The 19,986-nt window shown below is 33.0% G+C and overlaps 1 protein-coding gene across 1 annotated transcript in view; it reads right to left on the reverse strand.

The window, feature by feature from the left end:
- Positions 1–5,845: 5,845 nt before the first annotated feature.
- LOC145259250 (uncharacterized) overlaps positions 5,846–19,986 on the reverse strand; it is a 124,414-nt gene continuing 110,273 nt past the window's right edge. Inside the window, exons 2-4 of the mRNA XM_080117087.1 lie at positions 9,432–9,559; positions 6,579–8,154; positions 5,846–5,906 (exon numbers count right to left, since the gene is read on the reverse strand). Coding sequence (XP_079973213.1) covers positions 5,846–5,906; positions 6,579–8,154; positions 9,432–9,559 — 1,765 coding nt within the window. The remainder of the gene's footprint in view (positions 5,907–6,578; positions 8,155–9,431; positions 9,560–19,986) is intronic.

Raw genomic sequence — 19,986 nt, forward strand, 5'->3', positions numbered from 1 at the left:
TTTAGGTTAAAACAATTACTAGAGCTCTGATTTTTTTTAGATGACGGTGAGTGTGTGTATAATATGATTAATCGGTATAATATCTTCATCTAAACTGTTATTAGCAGAACATTTCAGCAAAGTATGTTGGTTCAATTATATTCTGAATTCTGTACTGTGCACGACAAATAGCACATGTTTAACCGTCTTCAACAATCAATTTGGTATCAGATACTCATGCGCAGTAAACGGTCTATAACTCTTGCTTCCTTTTAACTATGTAAAAAGTCTAATTTAACCAACAATATGCCAAGGAAAATGTATGTTCCTGCCTTGGGTATCCTCCTCTTTTTATATTAAAAATGAAAACTACATTTATAATCAATGGGTTTTTCTTACAAACAAAGGATCTTATATCAATTTTCTGCATAATAATATGTAAAGTCAATTTTATCGTCCGGTCTTAGCTTATGAGATAAAAGAAAAGTATTCTTAAACATTACGTGATGGTACTTTTACAATTCGTGCCGGCAAATGGAAATAATTTTAAAGCAAGAAAGCAATATCCAACCGAAGAAATCAATACCTGTAGGATTTTCCTCAGGTCACTCTGGAGGCAGCACTATCAAGAATGACTCAAACTAGGAGAAAGTAAAGGAAAACGCTGAAATAATTAAAGAAAACAGAATAAACAGCGTGAGAGAAAGGAATCATTACATACTCACAGAAATAACGATCAGAGAATGACGTAATAATAGCACGGGCTCAGTTGGCGGAGGAGAGTTAGAGATAGGGTGAGAGGGAACGGCCGAAAAATCTAAAGAATTGTACAATTTAAATACAACTGCGGAAGAAGACAAAAATAAATTAAGGATGATAATGACGACAGTAATTGATTTCATATGCAAAGATACAGGGTAATCTATAAATATACAAGCGAAAATGTACGTATGTGTGTTCGCTTTTTCTGTTTGTCTACAAAAAGCTTCTTTCAGAGAAGCGTTCGCTCGGTTCACAACTTTTTAAAACGTTTTATATCACATGCAAATCGTAATATCTCACAGTTAACAACGAAGCTCGCCTGTCTATTTAATTTGCTCGATTTCGGGAAGAAAAATATTCAATATTTGTCGCTCGCCGCATGTGGGTTAGTCTTTCTCCTATAACATCTTGGGGACGAGGAAAAAAAGCGTTCAGCAGTAAAGGAAAACCCGCAGTCAAACTGACCTCATTAACTCATTAAAACGAGCACCTGCTAAATCCAACTAATTAAATACATTCAAACGTGTTTCCCTAAGCATGTCGCAGTGGGGCAATGGTTAACGTCGCACTTTTTTTTTTTTCACAACTTTGCCTCTACGGTTCGGGTTCGATCCTCATACTTACTTTTTTACCCCCCCCTCCCAACACCCGGGCAACGCCGGGTACCCCTCGCTAGTTATATAGAAAGAAATGTAGACGGGGAAAAATTAAATACCAAGAAAGAAATGTGATGTCAAGATTTTTTTTTTTTTTTTTACAGCGTATCAACTCATTTCGGGTCGCTCAATGCCAGATGCCGTTATTTTAGAAATAGTATTCATGTTGCATCCAGGCTTTTTGTAGAAAGATTTTATTCTTCAAACCTTTTGTATCTTCAATCTTCGGTTTGCAGTGTTTGGATTGTTGGTGTATAACTCGATTTTATCGTTCCTGTTCCCTTGCACTGCAGAACATAAATGAGGTTTGCAATGGGAGATGGAAAAAGTGCTACAGTATTTATGTTTGGTACATTTTAAATTGGGAAACCAATTAGGAAGTCGGTGAGATAGAAAGAGAAAGGGAAATGTGTAGAAGGAAAAAAGGGGAAAAGGTGGGTTGTTGTTTTTGGTTGGAAGAAAATAATCAAATTTTGCAAAAGGAAATAGAAAAACAAAAAAAAGCATCAATGTTTATATTTCGTCTTAGTAAACCGATATCTTCAGACGGCCTAATCTGGTAGCACTAGATGATACCAAGAAAGAATTATAGTAAAAATAAAGGATATCATTGAAACAATGACACATTTTATTTAATTCGAATTCGTTATTTGATGAGTATCATTAATTAATTTATGCAACGCAAGAACAAAATGAACTACAAGAAAGGAGAGATACATAAAGAGAAAGATAGAACATAATAATATAAAGCTGAACGTCTGCGTGTGTGTCTGGTCACATATTGGCTCCTATATGGTTGACTATTATAGAAAACTGATCACATATAATCATAAAAGATTTATCCAGACACAGAGATGCGTATGTTGGATCTGGCATAATGATGATTCATTAAAATTGTCGGGTCTGCGTACGCGCCTGGTCCAAAAGTATTGAAATAAAACAAGTGAAAATAAAAAAAAACAACGTTTAAAAGTGTTTTGATATAGCTATACATTAGAATACTTTGACAAGTATGGTATAATACAATTGTGGGGTCTGCGTTCGCGCCTCGCCTCCAAAGAATAGAACTAGGCACACACTTTAATAAATACTTTTTATATCTATCTGCGTAAGTATACTTTGATCGTTATGTTTCAGTTTGAAGAAATATGGTATAATAAAATTATGGGGTGTTCGTTCGCGCCCGACCTCCATAGAATGTAAATATGTCACAAAGTTTAACAAGTTTTTTAATATAGATCCACAGAATATTGTGATAAGTGTTTCAGTATGAACAAGTATAGGATAATAAATTATGGGGTTTATCTATTTTATTTTTAATTTCATAATATTTTGCTTTGGTTTTGATACCAACAAATTCGAAACTATCACTTTACAACTAGGCTATGGGCCCAAAGGTCAAAATCCCTCTAGATTTTTGATTCTGTGACCTCGGTTGGGGGTGGAAGAAAAAATGGTGTCAAATGAATGCCAATAGACTCCTGAACATCATATTTTTTTTCACAAGCACAAATGTTGCGCATTAATGAAAACGGCGGCCATATTTAAAGATGGCCGACAATCATCAAATAGAACATTATGACTTGCTTAAACCTTAGTAGCACACAAACCGATAACAATACAGACATCTAGTTTAGCACATTTTATTCCCAATTTATTTCTTCATCATTTAATACATAAATATTGGACTTGATATATTTACTATGCTTCAAAATAGGGAATATTTTTCTAAAAAAGCTTTTTTCAAACATCTTATTTGAAACAACTTCAATCTTTTCTGTGGATAACTAAAGAAATAGATTTACATTTTGATATTTCTCATGTAGAGACACCTATAGTCTACCAATATTATTAGTCATACAAATCTATTGCTATATTTTGTATGTAACAAGGTCGTTTAAACCTGAGGTAGAGCTGCGATTTTGTGTCATTTTTTTATACACATCAACTTGGTAAAATATACAATGTTTGTCAATTTTCATTAAAAAGTATTTTTTTGAATCTATGAATAATAACACAGATTTAAAGGACAAAAAGGCATTTTTAATGAAAGTTAAACAAACAACATGTTAGTAAATAAGATCATATATGCTTTTATTAAAAACTGATCACTGCTTATGCCACTTCATCATCATCGTCGTCGTCATCACCATCATCAGTGTCATCATCATCATGTCCAATGTTTTTACTAATTTTATAACAAGAATCTCTTGCACACTTGCACATATCTGTGCATGGGACCCTGTTTTGGAGACATGTACAAATGTTAACGTCTTTACAATGACTTTTTTTTACATTTGGCAGAGCAGTTAATTAAATCCATTAAACTGTCTGGAGCAGGAAGAAGATTCATCCAATGGATTACTAAATCTCCATTTTCTATCTTCCATCCATGACAATCAGGGGATGGTATATCAGGATTTGCATGGAGGCTCCTTTTATAGACACCTGAAAAAAGAAAGAAATTAACATTAATATTGAATAATTTTCATCCTTTCTAATAAGCAAATAACAATGAAACTCCATATATTTAATTTTTACATATAATTGGAAATTAAATATTTATAAAACGTACCTGCTTGATAGTTAGCTCGCTTGATGTGTTCACTCAGGGCATCTTGATTTGGAGGCATTGTGATTTCCAATTTTCTTTGGAATCTAGACATGTTGTATCTGGCTTCATTAACACTTGTGACATTTTGTTGGCCATACAACCTGCAAACAAACATTTCCAATGATTTTGCTGTGTCTGGTTTCACATAAAATTCATTACCAAGATCACTGAATGCGTAACAAAACTCATTCTCTCTCAGTAATAAACTAAGTGCTTTCTTTTTGCCCTTTCCGTAAAATGAACTGACACTATCACATCCTGTAAAACAATGTAGACCAATCAAGGCTTGACTGACAGACTCTCCAATGTTGTCTTTTATCATCTTGGTGTCTATTGTTCGCAAATTTGTTCCTCTTCCTGTGTGGAAGTATAAATGTGCGGGAATAAGATTTTGTAAAGAAACTCCAATTACAAACACATCGGTATCAGGACTCATAATGATTACATCCGTACTAGTGTTGGCTGCAAAAGAAGCATGCAAATAAATCCGTGTATCAGCTTCTTCTTGTGAGCTACAAAGTTTTGTCTCTTCTAACCGGATGACAATATCACTTGCCTCTTTTCCAGGTGAGAAGGAATGACATTTCTTGTTATGCGCCAAGAATACCTTCACTCCTCTAAGCTCTGATGTTGAAACATTAGACCATGTTTCATCCAAGAATTCTATTAAGGACTTTTTATTCTCTCCATTTGAAAGAAATTTCTTCCATTGCTGAGGAAGGAGCTGACCATGGATTCTCATCTGAGAGCTAGTAGCAGCTCTTTTATCCCTCTCGATATTTTTTATAGAGATCTGCTGGTATGTATCAGTAACAAAATTAATTTCTTTAGAATGATTCGATTTTGCCCTGTTCACTAAACTTTTCAAAATAACAAGAGCAAGATTAAGAAATGTTTTCTCTCCTTGTAATTTGTTCAAATTTAATTGGTGTATCAGCGACATACCATCCACTATATATATGCCACCTACTATAGGGTTCTCAACAATAGGATTGTTAGCATGGCTTTCTAAAGCATGAAGTAAGTTTGCTTTATTAGTTTTAACCAACGATCCATGTGAATTTGCAAGGGACAATGGTAATGGACCTAAGGAATATGACAGTAATTCTTGAAGATTAATGTTCCGGATTCTACCAATCACAACCAATCTTGCTAGGAGATTTCTATCTGCTTCCAAAGTGATATCCTTTCCGTGGACATGATGATTTGATTTTTTAGACATACTGGAGAATGTTTTTAAATTCATTCTTTTCATCGGGGCAAAAAAATCAACTTCTCCCGTTTGTAGACGCTGCCCACAGAAATTTTCAAATTCTGATTCGCCCCTTGCCTTAGCAAATTGCAGATCATTTTGAACATCTTGTGTCGCAACTAATCCTGATGTAATATGGATCAACTCAGCTGGTTCATACTCAAATGGATTAAATATACTGTTTACTGTGTCTATTATCTTTCCAATAGCAAGCTTATCATGGTTCATCCGACTGTGTAAAAGATCTGATCGTGTTCCACTTCGTTCTCCTTTGCCAGCCATAGTTTCACATTCATGGGTAATAGACCCTCTCGCATGATGGGACCATATCCACCTGTTGACGGCTCTCTTGTTTGTGCTGAAGCCTGTCATACCACCTTTTGTTTTTGAATCACGATTAGCAGTTTGTTCGATGGTTTGGTCACAAGGAATTTTAGCAAAGGCATTTGAGCTTCTTTGAACAGCAAAATCTCCTCCAATGCATTGTGTATATATCACTGGATGAGTATTAGCGAGATTAGACATCTCCACCCAGTAAACTGGAAGGTATCTGCTATAATTTACATGATCATATGCAAACACCTAAGGTAACATCGGTCTAACACTTGCCAAGTGAAGTTCCCAGTTTGACTCTCGAATACCTCTAAGGAAAAGTAAAAGAATTTCTACAATGTCAATATAAGAACTCCAGAATGCAAAAGTTTGCTTTTTGTTGCCAACCTGTATAAATTCTTCATAGGATGATAGAAAACTTTGAAAATGTTCTCCCTTCAGAATTTCTTCATACTGAGGTCCTGGGAATGATTGTGACAAGGATGTCATTAAATGCTTCACTTTTTCTGCCTTTTCTTCAGGAATGCTGTTTAAATAGGTTGTCAAACGCATATGCTGCATTGCTTCGGCCACTAATTTATGGGCTCTAACTGCTCTGTTATAGTGTCTACCTGTGAAAACTCCATTTATTGAGCCTACAGCAACAACTTCTGCTTCTATTAGAATATCTTGAAGCCCGGCATCACGAAAACGCTTTCCCAAACACCCAAGAAAGGACATTGCTGTATGAAAAGCACCAAGTCGAATCACCAATCTCTTCATGAAATATGGATTTCTCCATCTAATTAATTGTGCCTTTGAATAGATTGCTTGATCCATTACAATAACAAGAGACTCTAACTTGAGTTGATCTGCAATGTCAATGCTTTTTTTTAGAATTGTAAGGACTGTATCCATTTCTGTGGGGCTAACATCAATTACGGGTAAATAACCTATGGTAGATTTTGATGCAATCTCCCTTTTGCACAGGAGTTGGTTAAACCCAGTCCAAGATGGTAATATAATTTCACTGCCGAATTTTGTGATATAGTACGCTATATCAAGTTTTAGAGAATTTTGCAGAAATACACGATCTGAATGAAGTGAAACATGTTCAGCAAATGGTAGTGGGGCATCTTTTCTTCCACCGGTGTATGTAGCCAAATTTACTTCTGGTGGTTCCAATGTTCTTTTCCGTGTTCTTTTGAGTCCTTCTACTGCAATCTTAGATGCACACGGTTCGACTAAAATATTTTGTATTATTATCCCAGTTGTGTTGTGTGTTGTTCCATGTCCAGATAAAGTTTCCTCACCAAAATCATTATTGTCCCAGACCAAAGTTGTTGGAATACCTGCCTGGATGGTGGATGGAATAGAATTTTCTCCACGATTGATTTCAAGTTCAGCTAGTGCTGTATCATGATTTAAAACCACCGAAACACAATGTCCCAAACCATTCAATAAACTAATCACTTGGGCAGATCCAGACAGATGGCGTACAGCCATACCAAGTGATAAATGTTTTGGCATTAATGTACGTCCGTTAGAAGACAAAAATATAATGTCTTGTGAAATAGACAAAATCTTTCTATAGACGGATGCAGATATGTCCATTATTTTTTCTGTGCACAAATCTTCAGATGCCCCAACTATCCATGCAAGAAAGTTAAATAAAATATGGGGCACCATCTTTTCAGCCTCCTGCAAATTTAATGTTTCTGCTGTTGGCGGCCATAACGAAGGAGGTTTTACTTGTTGAATAATATTTCTCAGATCCATAGCTGTTATGTACAAGTTAGAAAGAGGATTTGGATCTGAGCGTACATGACTTGTTTGTTGGTTTGTGTCATTTTCTGACGACTCTGTTTCACTTGGAGTTGTGGTATGTGTTTCCTCATGGAGTACTGTTTTTTCCTCTACAAGAGAAGACACTGTAATGTCATTTACATACACGATGTCACCTTGTGATCTCATTTTAGGAGTGATGAAGCATAATTGAGGAAATTTTTTCATTAATCTTTGTTTTAAATATCCTGTTTTATATAAATGCGCATCAACTCCATGTGTTTCTTTAATCTGTTTGACAAACAAATCTTTCAATTTTTTAAGTCTCATGATTTCCTTGTTTTCGATAATCCTTGTTTGGACTAATTTCGTAAAGACCTCAAATGCTTTAGCATATGAAGTTTGCTCAGAGTGTTCGGTTTTGGTTGGTTTGGTTAAATATCGAGTGAAGTCACGGTAACATGAGTTATGATATTTCACTTCGATTGCTACACAATCTTTATTCCTTATTTGCATGAGGAGTGATTCATTTTCATTTTCTTCTGCTGCTCGTTTTAAATTAGCAGCTTCTATTGTCGAACATCTGACAAGTTTTTCCCTGTTTCTTTTGCCAGATCCTTTGCACACTATAGTTTTTACTTTTTGGCATAGTATGCAAACATCTGGTAAAATATGCTCTGATCTAGCTGGCAAAGATGGTCGATCAAAATTGGAACGAAGAACCCGTCTTTTTTTAGCTGGTGGATCATCATTTTCGGCAGTAGTCGCATCAATGTTTTCTTGAGATGGGGACCCTGTAAAAATAAATATATTTAGGAGTTTAATATGCATTTGAAATAACAAAGTATATGGAGAAGTTCAAATTAAAAATATCCAACCATTATTTCATAAATCCAAAACATTTCATTAAAAATTTAAGATTTTTTTTGTATAGTGCTGATAAAACTTCTGTGAAAAAATTGTATGTTATTAATCTACATTCTACAATTAAATCGTCTGGTGACTCATTATTAATCGGACCAAGGGATGTTTACAAAATCATGCAATATATTTATCATTGGAATTGGTAGGTAAATTCAATATGCAATGCACTTTATTTTACTAGTGAGTTACCACTTATCAAGGATAAAAGCCACACGAGGATAAAGGTTAATGGAATAGATTGTCAAGTGACTGATTGTGGAAGTGCTAGAATCAAGAAATGGTACCATAGACAGTTGTATCTATATTTAGAATCATAAAAGAAATGAAACATTTCCAGATTAAAACCAATAGCTAAAATTATTGAAATTATGAAAACTGTTAAATAGTAACAGCATTTGGCTAAGAGCAAAGTGTACCCTTTATTCTGATAATACAGGTTATCTTTTGTTTCAGATTTGTGAAGGAGAAATCTTTCTAAACTGAGGCAATTGTAATTTTTGTTCCAATCAGAATACATTTTTGGTGAACTAAATTTTACCCACAATAAAACCCTGTTTTGTATCTATGTTCTCGTGGGGGAGGCAAATAAATAGAAATAAACTCTAGTTTTTTTTTTGTTTTCTTTACAAGTGAAATTTTCTAAAACAGATGCCAACTTTTATGTACATATTCAATTGTTTGAAAAGATATTAATGTAGATTAACACCCTCATTTAAATCGCTCCCTCCCCCGAGAAGAAAAAAGATTGTACAACTTAGAAGTTTACAAAAAAAAAAAAAAAAAATTAAAAATCAATTAAATTGAATAAATATATTTTAGAATTTAGAGGTGTTGACCTTTTTTCTAGTGAAGATAAATTCTGTGCGTTTTTTTATTGGGAGAGGAGGGGGTAAATTACAATCTTGGCACTCAGACTTAGGGTTAATGGTAAAAAAAAATTAACAATAGTCTCCAGGAAATGGAGGATGATTTTCCATTAAATTTATATACGAAATGTTACTCTAAATCCATTTTTTCCTACCATAAAATTTTTCATGCTGTTCAGTTCACACGTACTTGCCTAAGTGAATAGAGGGAGTTTAAGAAAAATTGTCTCTTTCCAAATACGTATCAATAAAAATAAAAATTATTAAAAGCTTAAACTTACCTTCGAAAACGTTATCAGTATTCTTTTCTAGTTTTTTCTGAATTCTTTCAATTTTCTGATAATCCGCGAAACGTGCATAACAAGTTTGGTGAAACCCAACACGAGGTGGTATTTCAGTTGAATCACAGCTTAAGTCAAAGTTTTTCGCAATTTCTGCTTGTGGTCTATGTAAACCTTTCCATTTTTTAACATATTCTAAAAAGCGCGTCCATGTCTTCACTGAAAAAGATCTAACATTCAATGTTTTAGTTGGAAATATGCACATAACGCACTCTTTTTTGTCTTTGTTTACAAACATTTCTTCTTCACTGGAGGCAGCCATATTGAATTTTTAACTCGCACTACGATGATTGTGATTGGTAGATTGTAAGGAGTAAATAAAAGAAGTATTCTGAATGGCTACTTTTTTGTACGAAGGCAACTTAACAGTTAGCATTTTTTTGTGCATTAAAATTAAAATTATTTATTAATGCACCATAATCTTGCTTGTGAAATTTTTTTCCATGTTTCTTATGATTTTATACATATTATATCCAAAAATCATGCCCACCCCTTTTACATCTCATTAAAATTAAGAATTTTCACTCTGGGCCGACGGCCTAAACCCTTCCTTTTCATAACCTATCACACTTTCATAAATCAGAGTCCATTCTCTGTAAGCTGTGTTTGAACCCAGTCAACGACGGGTACTTTTGCTAGACTATATATATATATATATATATATATATATATATATATATATATATATATATAAATTAAAATTAAATTTACCAAAATTATCCAAGATTGAAAAACTAAAGTATATAGTAACTATTAAAGAATTAATATTTATAATGTTATCTCAGCCAGATGTAAAAGTTCGATAAAACCAAATAGGAGATAGAGCTTATAATACTTTTGTATGCAAAATCCGATCCCGCATTTTGCTAATTCCTACCCTCTGATGAGAAGGAAAGTATTTCTTCGAAACTCCGCGGATTAAAGACTATCCACTTATCAAGTGTTTCCTTTTCAGATTAAATATGTTTTTAACTCTTTTTTAAAGTGTTTTTTTAATGTTTTATTAACTGTTTGCTCCTATATATATATATATATATATATATATATATATATATATATATATATACATATACAATTTATTTATACAAACATTAATGGTTACACATGTGCATACATGTTTCTGTAATCACCCGCGTTGGGGGATTACGTCTTGAGGCCAAAAATTACCGTCGAAACTCTCGAAAGTCTCGACGGTAATTCTTAGCCTGAAGACGTAATCCCCCAACGCGGATAATTACAGAAACATGTATGCACATATGTAGCCATTAATGTTTGTATAAATAAATTTAATATACCTGCTCTGTTCACTCATTGAGCACTCTTTTGGTAGACACATGTTGTATCATTGGATGCACTTCTAGGAAACTAAACTCTACTGGCTATATATATATATATATATATATATATATATATATATATATATATATATATATATATAGGAAACTAAACTCTATATATATATATATATATAGGACACTAAACTCTACTGGCTATATATATATATATATATATATATATAGCCAGTAGAGTTTAGTTTCATATATATATATATATATATATATATATATATATATATATATATATATATATATGCACATAAAGTTATGAACAGTACATAGAGCCTGGGCAAAGCTGGGTTGAATTGCTTGTAATAATATAAAGAAAGAAAAAAATAAACGGATAACAGTAGTATAGTTCATGAACAGGCAAGAAGGACGGATCGGTATATAGAAAAAGTGAATACATTAGGGTGAAAACTAGATAACCAAAGAACGAAAGATAACATGAAATGAACACTAGAAATGATAATAATGATAGCTTTCCCAGTACGTATAAAAGGAAACGACGGCACATAATGCGCTGGTAAGATAGAAGGAAGAACAAATCATACGAGCACAACGAAATAGAAAGAGGGAAAGAGAAAGAGAAAACAGGGCACGACAAAAAGAAATACCTACAGTATTAATAGCAATAAAATCGAGGTAGAAAGACGCCTGTCTTTTCAAAAATCTCCATAAATGTCTTCCATAATCTATTTCTTCGGAGAGAGTTATCCAATCGGGACGATGCCGAGACCTAACGCTATTTTATTCCGAATACGTTCTTCTTCAAGCGGCGCTCACATGAATTATCAGATAAGCCGCCTAACGAAGGTGGGGCCTTCTGCCTCATCGGATACTAGAATTTGGTGACTCCGCCCGGCGGGGAGGTCCGAAAATATCGCAGAGTGAAGGCGGTGGGCAGGACAGTCCCATCTTTAAACGCACTCGCCTTTTTTTTTTAGCATGTTCCCTTAAGCTAACGCGACTATTGCTTGTAGAGCTGATAGTTGTACGGGAATCGTTGCTCGATCAGAAGCGAAAGGACGCCCCCCCCAATGTTTTGAAACGCTCCTTCGTTTGTATATTTGTCCACTCAGCAAGCCAAGAGGTCTGGGAAGCTTGAGTGTTTGATATTTCCCTTCTTGTTTGAAATTAGATTTCATATTTCTTCTTCCGCTTTTCCCATACAGTTCCTTTCTTATATAATGTTTAATCATTTGTGCATCCGGGCGAAGGCTACCTACCACATTACACACACATTTAAAACGCACTCACACACACATACACACACGCGAGCACACACACACACACATATATATGTATATCATACTAGAGGTATATGTATACATTTATATATGCACGCGCATATAATTCTATTATATATTTTATTTTGCTTACTCTATGTGGCAGTTTGTCTGTTGTGGCTGTTCGTCTAACTTTCTCTCGGAACATACTGATCCGATCTGAGTGAAAACTTGTACGGACCTTAATTATGATCAGAGAGAGCAAAGTATGCCTGCATTCATTAGATGCAGAGTGAAGATTTAATAAGGATTAATAATAATTAGTCATTTCAACACAACTACTCTAATCTTTCTAGGACACTGGAAGATCGATCTGGCTTAAATTTTGTATGGAGCGTTTTCATAATAAGTTCAATCAACTAAGTATGATATAGTCTGTTCAATGCACAAATGTTACCCACCACGAAACCACATTTATTAATTTATTATTATTATTATATTATTATTGAGCAGGTTGTTTTTTTTTTCATGAGAATTTGCTGTGGTAAGGAGCGGCGAACTCGGTATTAAGGTATATGCTCGATGAAAAGTCAAGTATTAATAGCAATCTCTGGTTAAATCATATATATATGCTCACTATTTTCGGAAACTATTGGTCCGATCTGTCTGATATATTTTGAGGAAATTTTAATTATGAGATAAAGAAATTTGACTTATCAATAAGCTGCAAATATTAAATAGAAGAAAATAGAATCTCTCTCTCTCTCTTTCTCTCTCTCTCCTTATATATATATATATATATATATATATATATATATATATATATATACAGGGTGACCCCCCAAAATATATATATATATATATATATATATATATATATATATATATATATATATATATATATATATATATATATACAGGGTGACCCCCAAAAAACCGAGGACATTCAATTCTTTTTCTGAGCATTTTACAGCCAACGGAGAAAAAAAGGCCAATGACCCTAGTGTTTTGATGCGATGTTTTGAATATAATAAACTAGTTATGACCAAAGTTTAATTTAATTCGGACAAAACACTAAGAAACGGGGTCTAATTAGAGTTGGGGTCCGTTTTTGTTGGGCGGTATATATATATATATATAATCAATTAAGTTATTTTATTGTCTATTTATCATTGTATTTTTATTGTATTCAAATGAAATCTTTATTTTCATGTTTTCTCAACTCCTTTCTTTTTCTATTGATTTTTAATAAATTGTTTCTATTCGTTTGTATATTTCTGCTGTATTAGTTATTTGTTATCTATTCGGTCTCTATATAACTATAATATATTTTATGTTATAAATTTCTAGGTTAATATCTATATGCTATATCCAGGCACATATAGTATTTTTAATTCTCGTCTGATGAGAAGCATAAGCTTTAAATACCATGGCCCAACGAATATTATATTATAGTTTTACACATGTTTATTTTTATTGATTTGATGATCCAATACACTTTAAATCGCTTATCATCGATAATTATATATAAGTATATATATATATATATATATATATATATATATATATATATATATCAAATGGAAATTACATTAAACTTTCTTGAAGTTATATATTTGGATTTTACCGTCACTGGATTATTTATCTTCCACCAGACTATCCATTCGTGTGTAATCACCTCTTTCTTCACAATATTCCCTCTGCTTCACTTTTTTTTTATCAAGTAAGATTTTTGACTTACTTGTTGTTTCCTCAAATACTTTAGCATGGAAAATCCGATCCAACATTTTGCTAATTCCTACCCTCCGATGAGGAGAAAAGTATTTATTCGAAACTCCGCGGATTAAAGACTATCGACTTATCTAGTGTTTTCTTTGCAGATTACATATGTTTAAACTCATTTCAAAGTGTTTTTTAACATGTTTTATTAACTGTTTGCTCGTACATATATATATATATATATATATATATATATATATATATATATATATATATATATAGAGAGAGAGAGAGAGAGAGAGAGAGAGAGAGAGAGGGATTGCGAACTAAAAGAAAGCAGTTTCGCTTTTACAGCAACGACAGAACTTCATCATATGAGACAAATCAATTTTGGAACAATTTATTTCAAAAGTAAATAATATATTAGAAAACATATCTCATTCTGTATTTTATCTTCTTCGATGAAAGATTATATTGTTTCGAATAAGTTTAGGAGATGATAACGAGCATTAATATGGAACTATAATACATATATATATATATATATATATATATATACATATATATATATATATATATATATATATTTACCAGCTGTAAAAAAAACCGGACTAGAGTGCTCAATGTGTAGCCAGAGCAGTGTATAAGAAATTTATTACTGTGAGTCCAGAATCAGTTTACATATTGTTTCAACTAGAGGAAGATCCTCAAAGAGAGGAAATATCCAACTAGCATCGTCAGAATTCATAGATGGACTCTATAGATTATAGTTCCATATTAATACTCGTTATCATCTATGAATTCTGACGATGCTAGTTGGATATTTCCTCTCTTTGAGGATCTCCCTCTAGTTGAAACAATATGTAAACTCATTCTGGACTCACAGTAATAAATTTCTTATGTATATATATATATATATATATATATATATATATATATATATATATATATACATATAGTTTCTATGATTTTATGTAATTAAGCTATTTGTCATAATAAAGATATATCAATAAATAGAGTAAAATTCTCTTTTGATAACTCAATAGAGCGATACTAGAGCTATAAATGCATGTCAAAATCTTAATACGTGTGTTTAAAAAAGATATTTAATAGTAATCTCAAAAATTAATGAATAGAAAATAATGAAATGGAGGATAAGAAACTTGCTGTGAACACAGAAGTCTGCAAAAATAAAACAATAGAAAGAAAAGACGCGCTGGCTGTATACAACCACAGATTAATAATAATTATTACATCTCAATGCAGACTTACCGGGTTTGATACCGTTTATGTATCCAGTGTAAAACATTTATAGGTTTTTATCAGAAAAAAATCTTATTTGTGAAATTTGAAACTTTGAAAAAAATGTTGTTGTGTTTCCTACGCGCTAATATAGCATATTTGTACAAAGTTATAAATGATCAGCTTTCATATATCTATATTAAAACACTTGTACACTAGGTGTAACAACAAATATTAATATTTTAAAAATGATTAAATACTTGCGTGTCGATTCGCTTTAACGTGGTATATTTAAATATATATATATGTATATATATATATTATATATATATATACTTATATGTAATATACTGAGTTCGTGTAATTCAGTAAGTTACCATATACCAATAGGTTCTAAGCCCAAAAAAGCTTGACTTAAGTATTAAGCTACAAAATTATCTCATTTCATAATTGAGCATTAATATATACTGTTTGTGCAAAATCAAGACTTCAAGACAGGGTGTTGATGGCAAAGAAAAGTGTATTTCATTTTATGTTACAAGTGTTTCAATGTCCAGTTCGACAGTTTTAAGCATTATATCGTTTGAAAATTTTCAAAAACCAGCATTTCTTCAGACTTTATTAATAAACACACTTTTAGCAATGTAGCATTTTTGGAATAGAAAAAAGAAAGAGCGGGGGGGACCTAACGGAAAAAAATCATGCGAGAAACATTTACCTTGGTTGTGGTTACGGAAAAGCACATTTAGATGTTAATGTATCGCCTAATTTTCTTATCCTTATTTAAGAACAGAGTTATGTGAAGTTTCTACTGGGAACCCTAAGCCATTTAAAAAAATATTAAAAAAAAAAATATCCCATTTGTTGGGTTACTAAATTCCTTTATTTCGTAATGATTGATTTTTTGTAAAAATAATTTTTTAAAATTTGGTATCTATATTTATATTATGTTCGTAACAACCTGGTAAGGATGTTACGGTTTGTTTTCGCATTAGTGGCAAGTAATTCTTATAGAGTATCGTTTTATTGGTACATGGATATGAGACAATTACAGGTTTAGAATTTAACTGAATATGAGAATAAAGTAAAATGGACGTATTAAATATAAGTAAACCTTGTAAGACATTTCGAGTGAAGTGTTCTTCATCTATTTACTGTCTGAAAATGCATAGTTATTCTACTTGAAAATGTTTTTGTGCCGTTGCTTGGGATGATTTGAAGGGAAAAAGTCCAATTAAGTTGTTAAGTACTGCTAGTTAATTCTGTTAGACACTTCATATAACGAACATTAGGCGATATATTAACATTTAAATGGGCTTTACATAACCACAACGAATATAAATGTTTCTCGCATGTTTTTTTCTCGTAAGGGATCCCCCCTCGTTCTTCTTTCTATTCAAAAATGCTACAATGAAAAAATGTATTTATTCATAAAGTCAGAAGAAATGCTGGTTTTTGAAAATTTTCAAACGATATAATGCTTGAAATTATCGAACTGGACATTGAAAAAATTGTAACACAAAATGAAATACACTTTTCTTTGCCATCAACACCTTGTCTTGAATTCTTGATTTTGCACACACAGTATATATATATATATATATATATATATATATATATATATATATATATATATATATATATATATATGAAATAAAATGGAGGTGGAAGGACCTGAATACTCAACGTTTCGCCCGATTTATGCGGGCTTCTTCAAGAGAGATGGTTGAGGAAGCCCGCATAAATCGGGCGAAGCATTGAGTATTGAGGTCCTTCCACCTCCATTTTATTTCATATCGTAGGATTTAATCCAGCTCAACAATCATATATATATATATATATATATATATATATATATATATATATATATATATATATATATATATAGTATTATGATGATGATTGCTGCATCGCTCCAGATTGCCCTGTCACACCGAGTTATTCCCATCTCGTCGTCTATGCCATCTTAAATGATTCTGCAATTCTACCACAGATTTGCACATCTGAAATATGTTACTTACGAATTGAGCAATTTCTACGGAGTTGACTTCTTCTGGAGGTTGATGGGTATTCCTATCAACAATTACACGTTTTCTCAAACTAGGAGTAGACTTGCAAACATTCCTGCAAACTGTTTGGTCCGGACTAAAGTTGACCTGAAGAAGAGTTTTTTTTTTTTTTACTTAATGTGGTTGACGTGGCCAGCCTTTTAGAGAACAACTCGTTCACATGTGTCACATTTCCATCTCTGCTTCATGGCTAAGATAAAAAATTAAACATGTGCGATATATATATATATATGTATATATATACATATATATATATTCATATATATACATATATACACATATATATATGCATATATATACATATATATACAAATAGAGAGAAAGAGAGAGAGTGAGAGCGAGACAGAGACAGAGAGACAGAGAGGTTTGCAAGGATAGACAAGCAGTTAGAGTTATAAAGAGTACGAGACAGGAAATGATATAGTAATGTTTTCAATATACCTTGGTCTTATCTTCGATATATACATTATATTCTATGGAAAAAATACGTTAAATTGTCGAATCTAACCGACTCGACATGATTTTTACCTATGCAGTGTTATTTTTTTTAACTGGAAGCATCAAGTATGCGTTCGCAGTGTGATAATATCTGAATATGAATCCTAAACATTTAAGGTGGAAGACAGTGTATGCAGGATTTTAGTTTTTAATTCAGGGGAAGATAATATTATTGATTATGCGCAGAAGAATACACTTCCATTAATCCAATGTTTAAAGAGTGGATGAGATTGCTTGTGTTAGTAGATGTAGATTATATTTAAAAATACTTTTTACAGGGAAATATTTTGCTTTACACAAGTGTAACCTTGACTGATGTTACATAAAGCATTCCCCTGTGAAAAAACAATTATGAGAAGAAAAACTATATTTTTACTATACAAGCCCGACAGGATTTTATGAACGACATTATCATCATTATTTTAAAATTTCATGCAGCGAATTAAATAGATTATACTTCGTGAAATATAATCTATGATATTAATCTCACCTCTCAGTTTAAATGTATGAATTTATGAATGCATGTACGCACATATGCATGTATGTATGTGTGTATGTATGTATGTATGTGTGCATGTATGCATGCATGTATGTATGTATGCATGTATATATGCATGTATGTATGCATGTATGTATGTATGTATGCATACATTTATGTATGTGTGTATGTATTATTCATGTTGCTATGTCTCGCAAATAAATTTGGACAGAAGCGACGGATATTCACAAGATCGGTATCATTATGAAGCGCTGCCCTTCGGACGACTAATAGCTAAGAAATATCCACAACTATAAATTCCTTCACCCTCCACTGGGCACTTTTCTACAGGGAAGGATCGCTTTTTTCACCGATATTTTCGAAAGGCGTCGCCTATTTTTTATTGTCTAGCCTTAATTTAAACCTACGTCACTTCCGGTTTGGCGATGAGCGCAACAGCGAACAGGTCACTCTTTTTTTTCTTTCTTTTCCTCCTTTGCAGTACGGGTTCGATCCTGCCTGCCAACTACCACTTCCTTTCTTTTATTTTGCCCTCGCTATTTTCCCTCTTTTTTTTCCAAGCCACACCCTTATACACACCTACACTTTCTTCTCCGTCTTCGCGTAACAGGTTAGAGCCTGTCTACTCTAACTTTTCATTTTTTCTTTTTTTTTTGCTTAAAACGCACAACCTAACATCCGGGCACCGCCGGGCACACAGGATTATATTCAATAGAAGATTGATTCTATATTAATACATACGGAATCTGCATAAATCAATGTCATGTTTAGGCGAATTGAACCATCGGAACACCGGGCGTTAAGCTAGTTCTATTTTAGACGCTTAAATAGCGATATTAATTCATCGAATTGTATATTTAAAAATCTATTTTTTATAACGAAATGCATTATTTACCAATATTGACCCACGGGTCACTTGTAATCGCCGCGTGATTGTCTAGCGCGATACAAACCAGATAAGCGACGATTTCTAAATTAAGCATGAGGAAATTTTATCATGATATCTGAAATGTCAATCTGCTATTAAGCTTAATGTTTCGTACTTTTCGAATTTTATTTACTAGCAACAATCTTATATATCGGCGCATGCGTCTATTATTGTATGCCATATAAAAGTTATCTCAGTAACTGATCATTGATTTGAGACCGATATAATGTTTCTGAATTTTGGAGATGGGGCTCGATAATTTGTATTATTTGGATTACTCAGACTGCGATTTTCATCTACAGTGTTAATTTTTTTTTTTTTACACAGTGATCACCACTTATCAAGGTCCGGAAGCCACTCAGGGATAAGGGTTATTGCAAGTACATTACGTTAGTGAGGAGATTAGCTGAAGTGTTTACTTAAGGGGGCGGTTCATTAGGAATTTGATAACATTGGACTTGAAGACATCCAAGTTGTAGTCCGGAGGGAAGCAGCCAGACGGAACAGAGTTCCACAGGCGTGCAGTTCTAAGAAAGAAGCTTTGTTCATGGAATCCGCGTTTTGATTTAGGCACAGATATAGAGTGGGGGAAATTTTTCACAGTGGATTCAGCTAGACTGGTGTTTTTCGTGAAAGATTGGCGAGGGGGGACCAGAGATTGGAGTTCAGACGAGCATCTGCCATGGAAATAACGATAAAACAAGACAGGCTCGCAACGTCTCTTCTGTGGGAGAGATGTTGCAGAGTAGAAAAAGGGCATCCCCCACTAAGCCACGAAGTCTATTTTGCACTCTGTCAAGACAGGATAAGCTGTTTTTAGCAGCTCCTGCCCAGATATGGCAACAGTATTCCATCCTTGGACGTACTTGGCTTTTATATAGATATAGAATTGCATCAGTAGTGAGATATCTTCTGGAGCGGTAGAAGGATTCCACCATCTTTCCAGCGACCTTGGCAACAGACTTGATGTACAT

This window comes from Euprymna scolopes, chromosome 34 (genome assembly GCF_053919585.1).
Source record: "Euprymna scolopes isolate OS-2025 chromosome 34, ASM5391958v1, whole genome shotgun sequence".
In the NCBI taxonomy this organism is placed as follows: Eukaryota; Metazoa; Mollusca; class Cephalopoda; order Sepiida; family Sepiolidae; genus Euprymna; species Euprymna scolopes.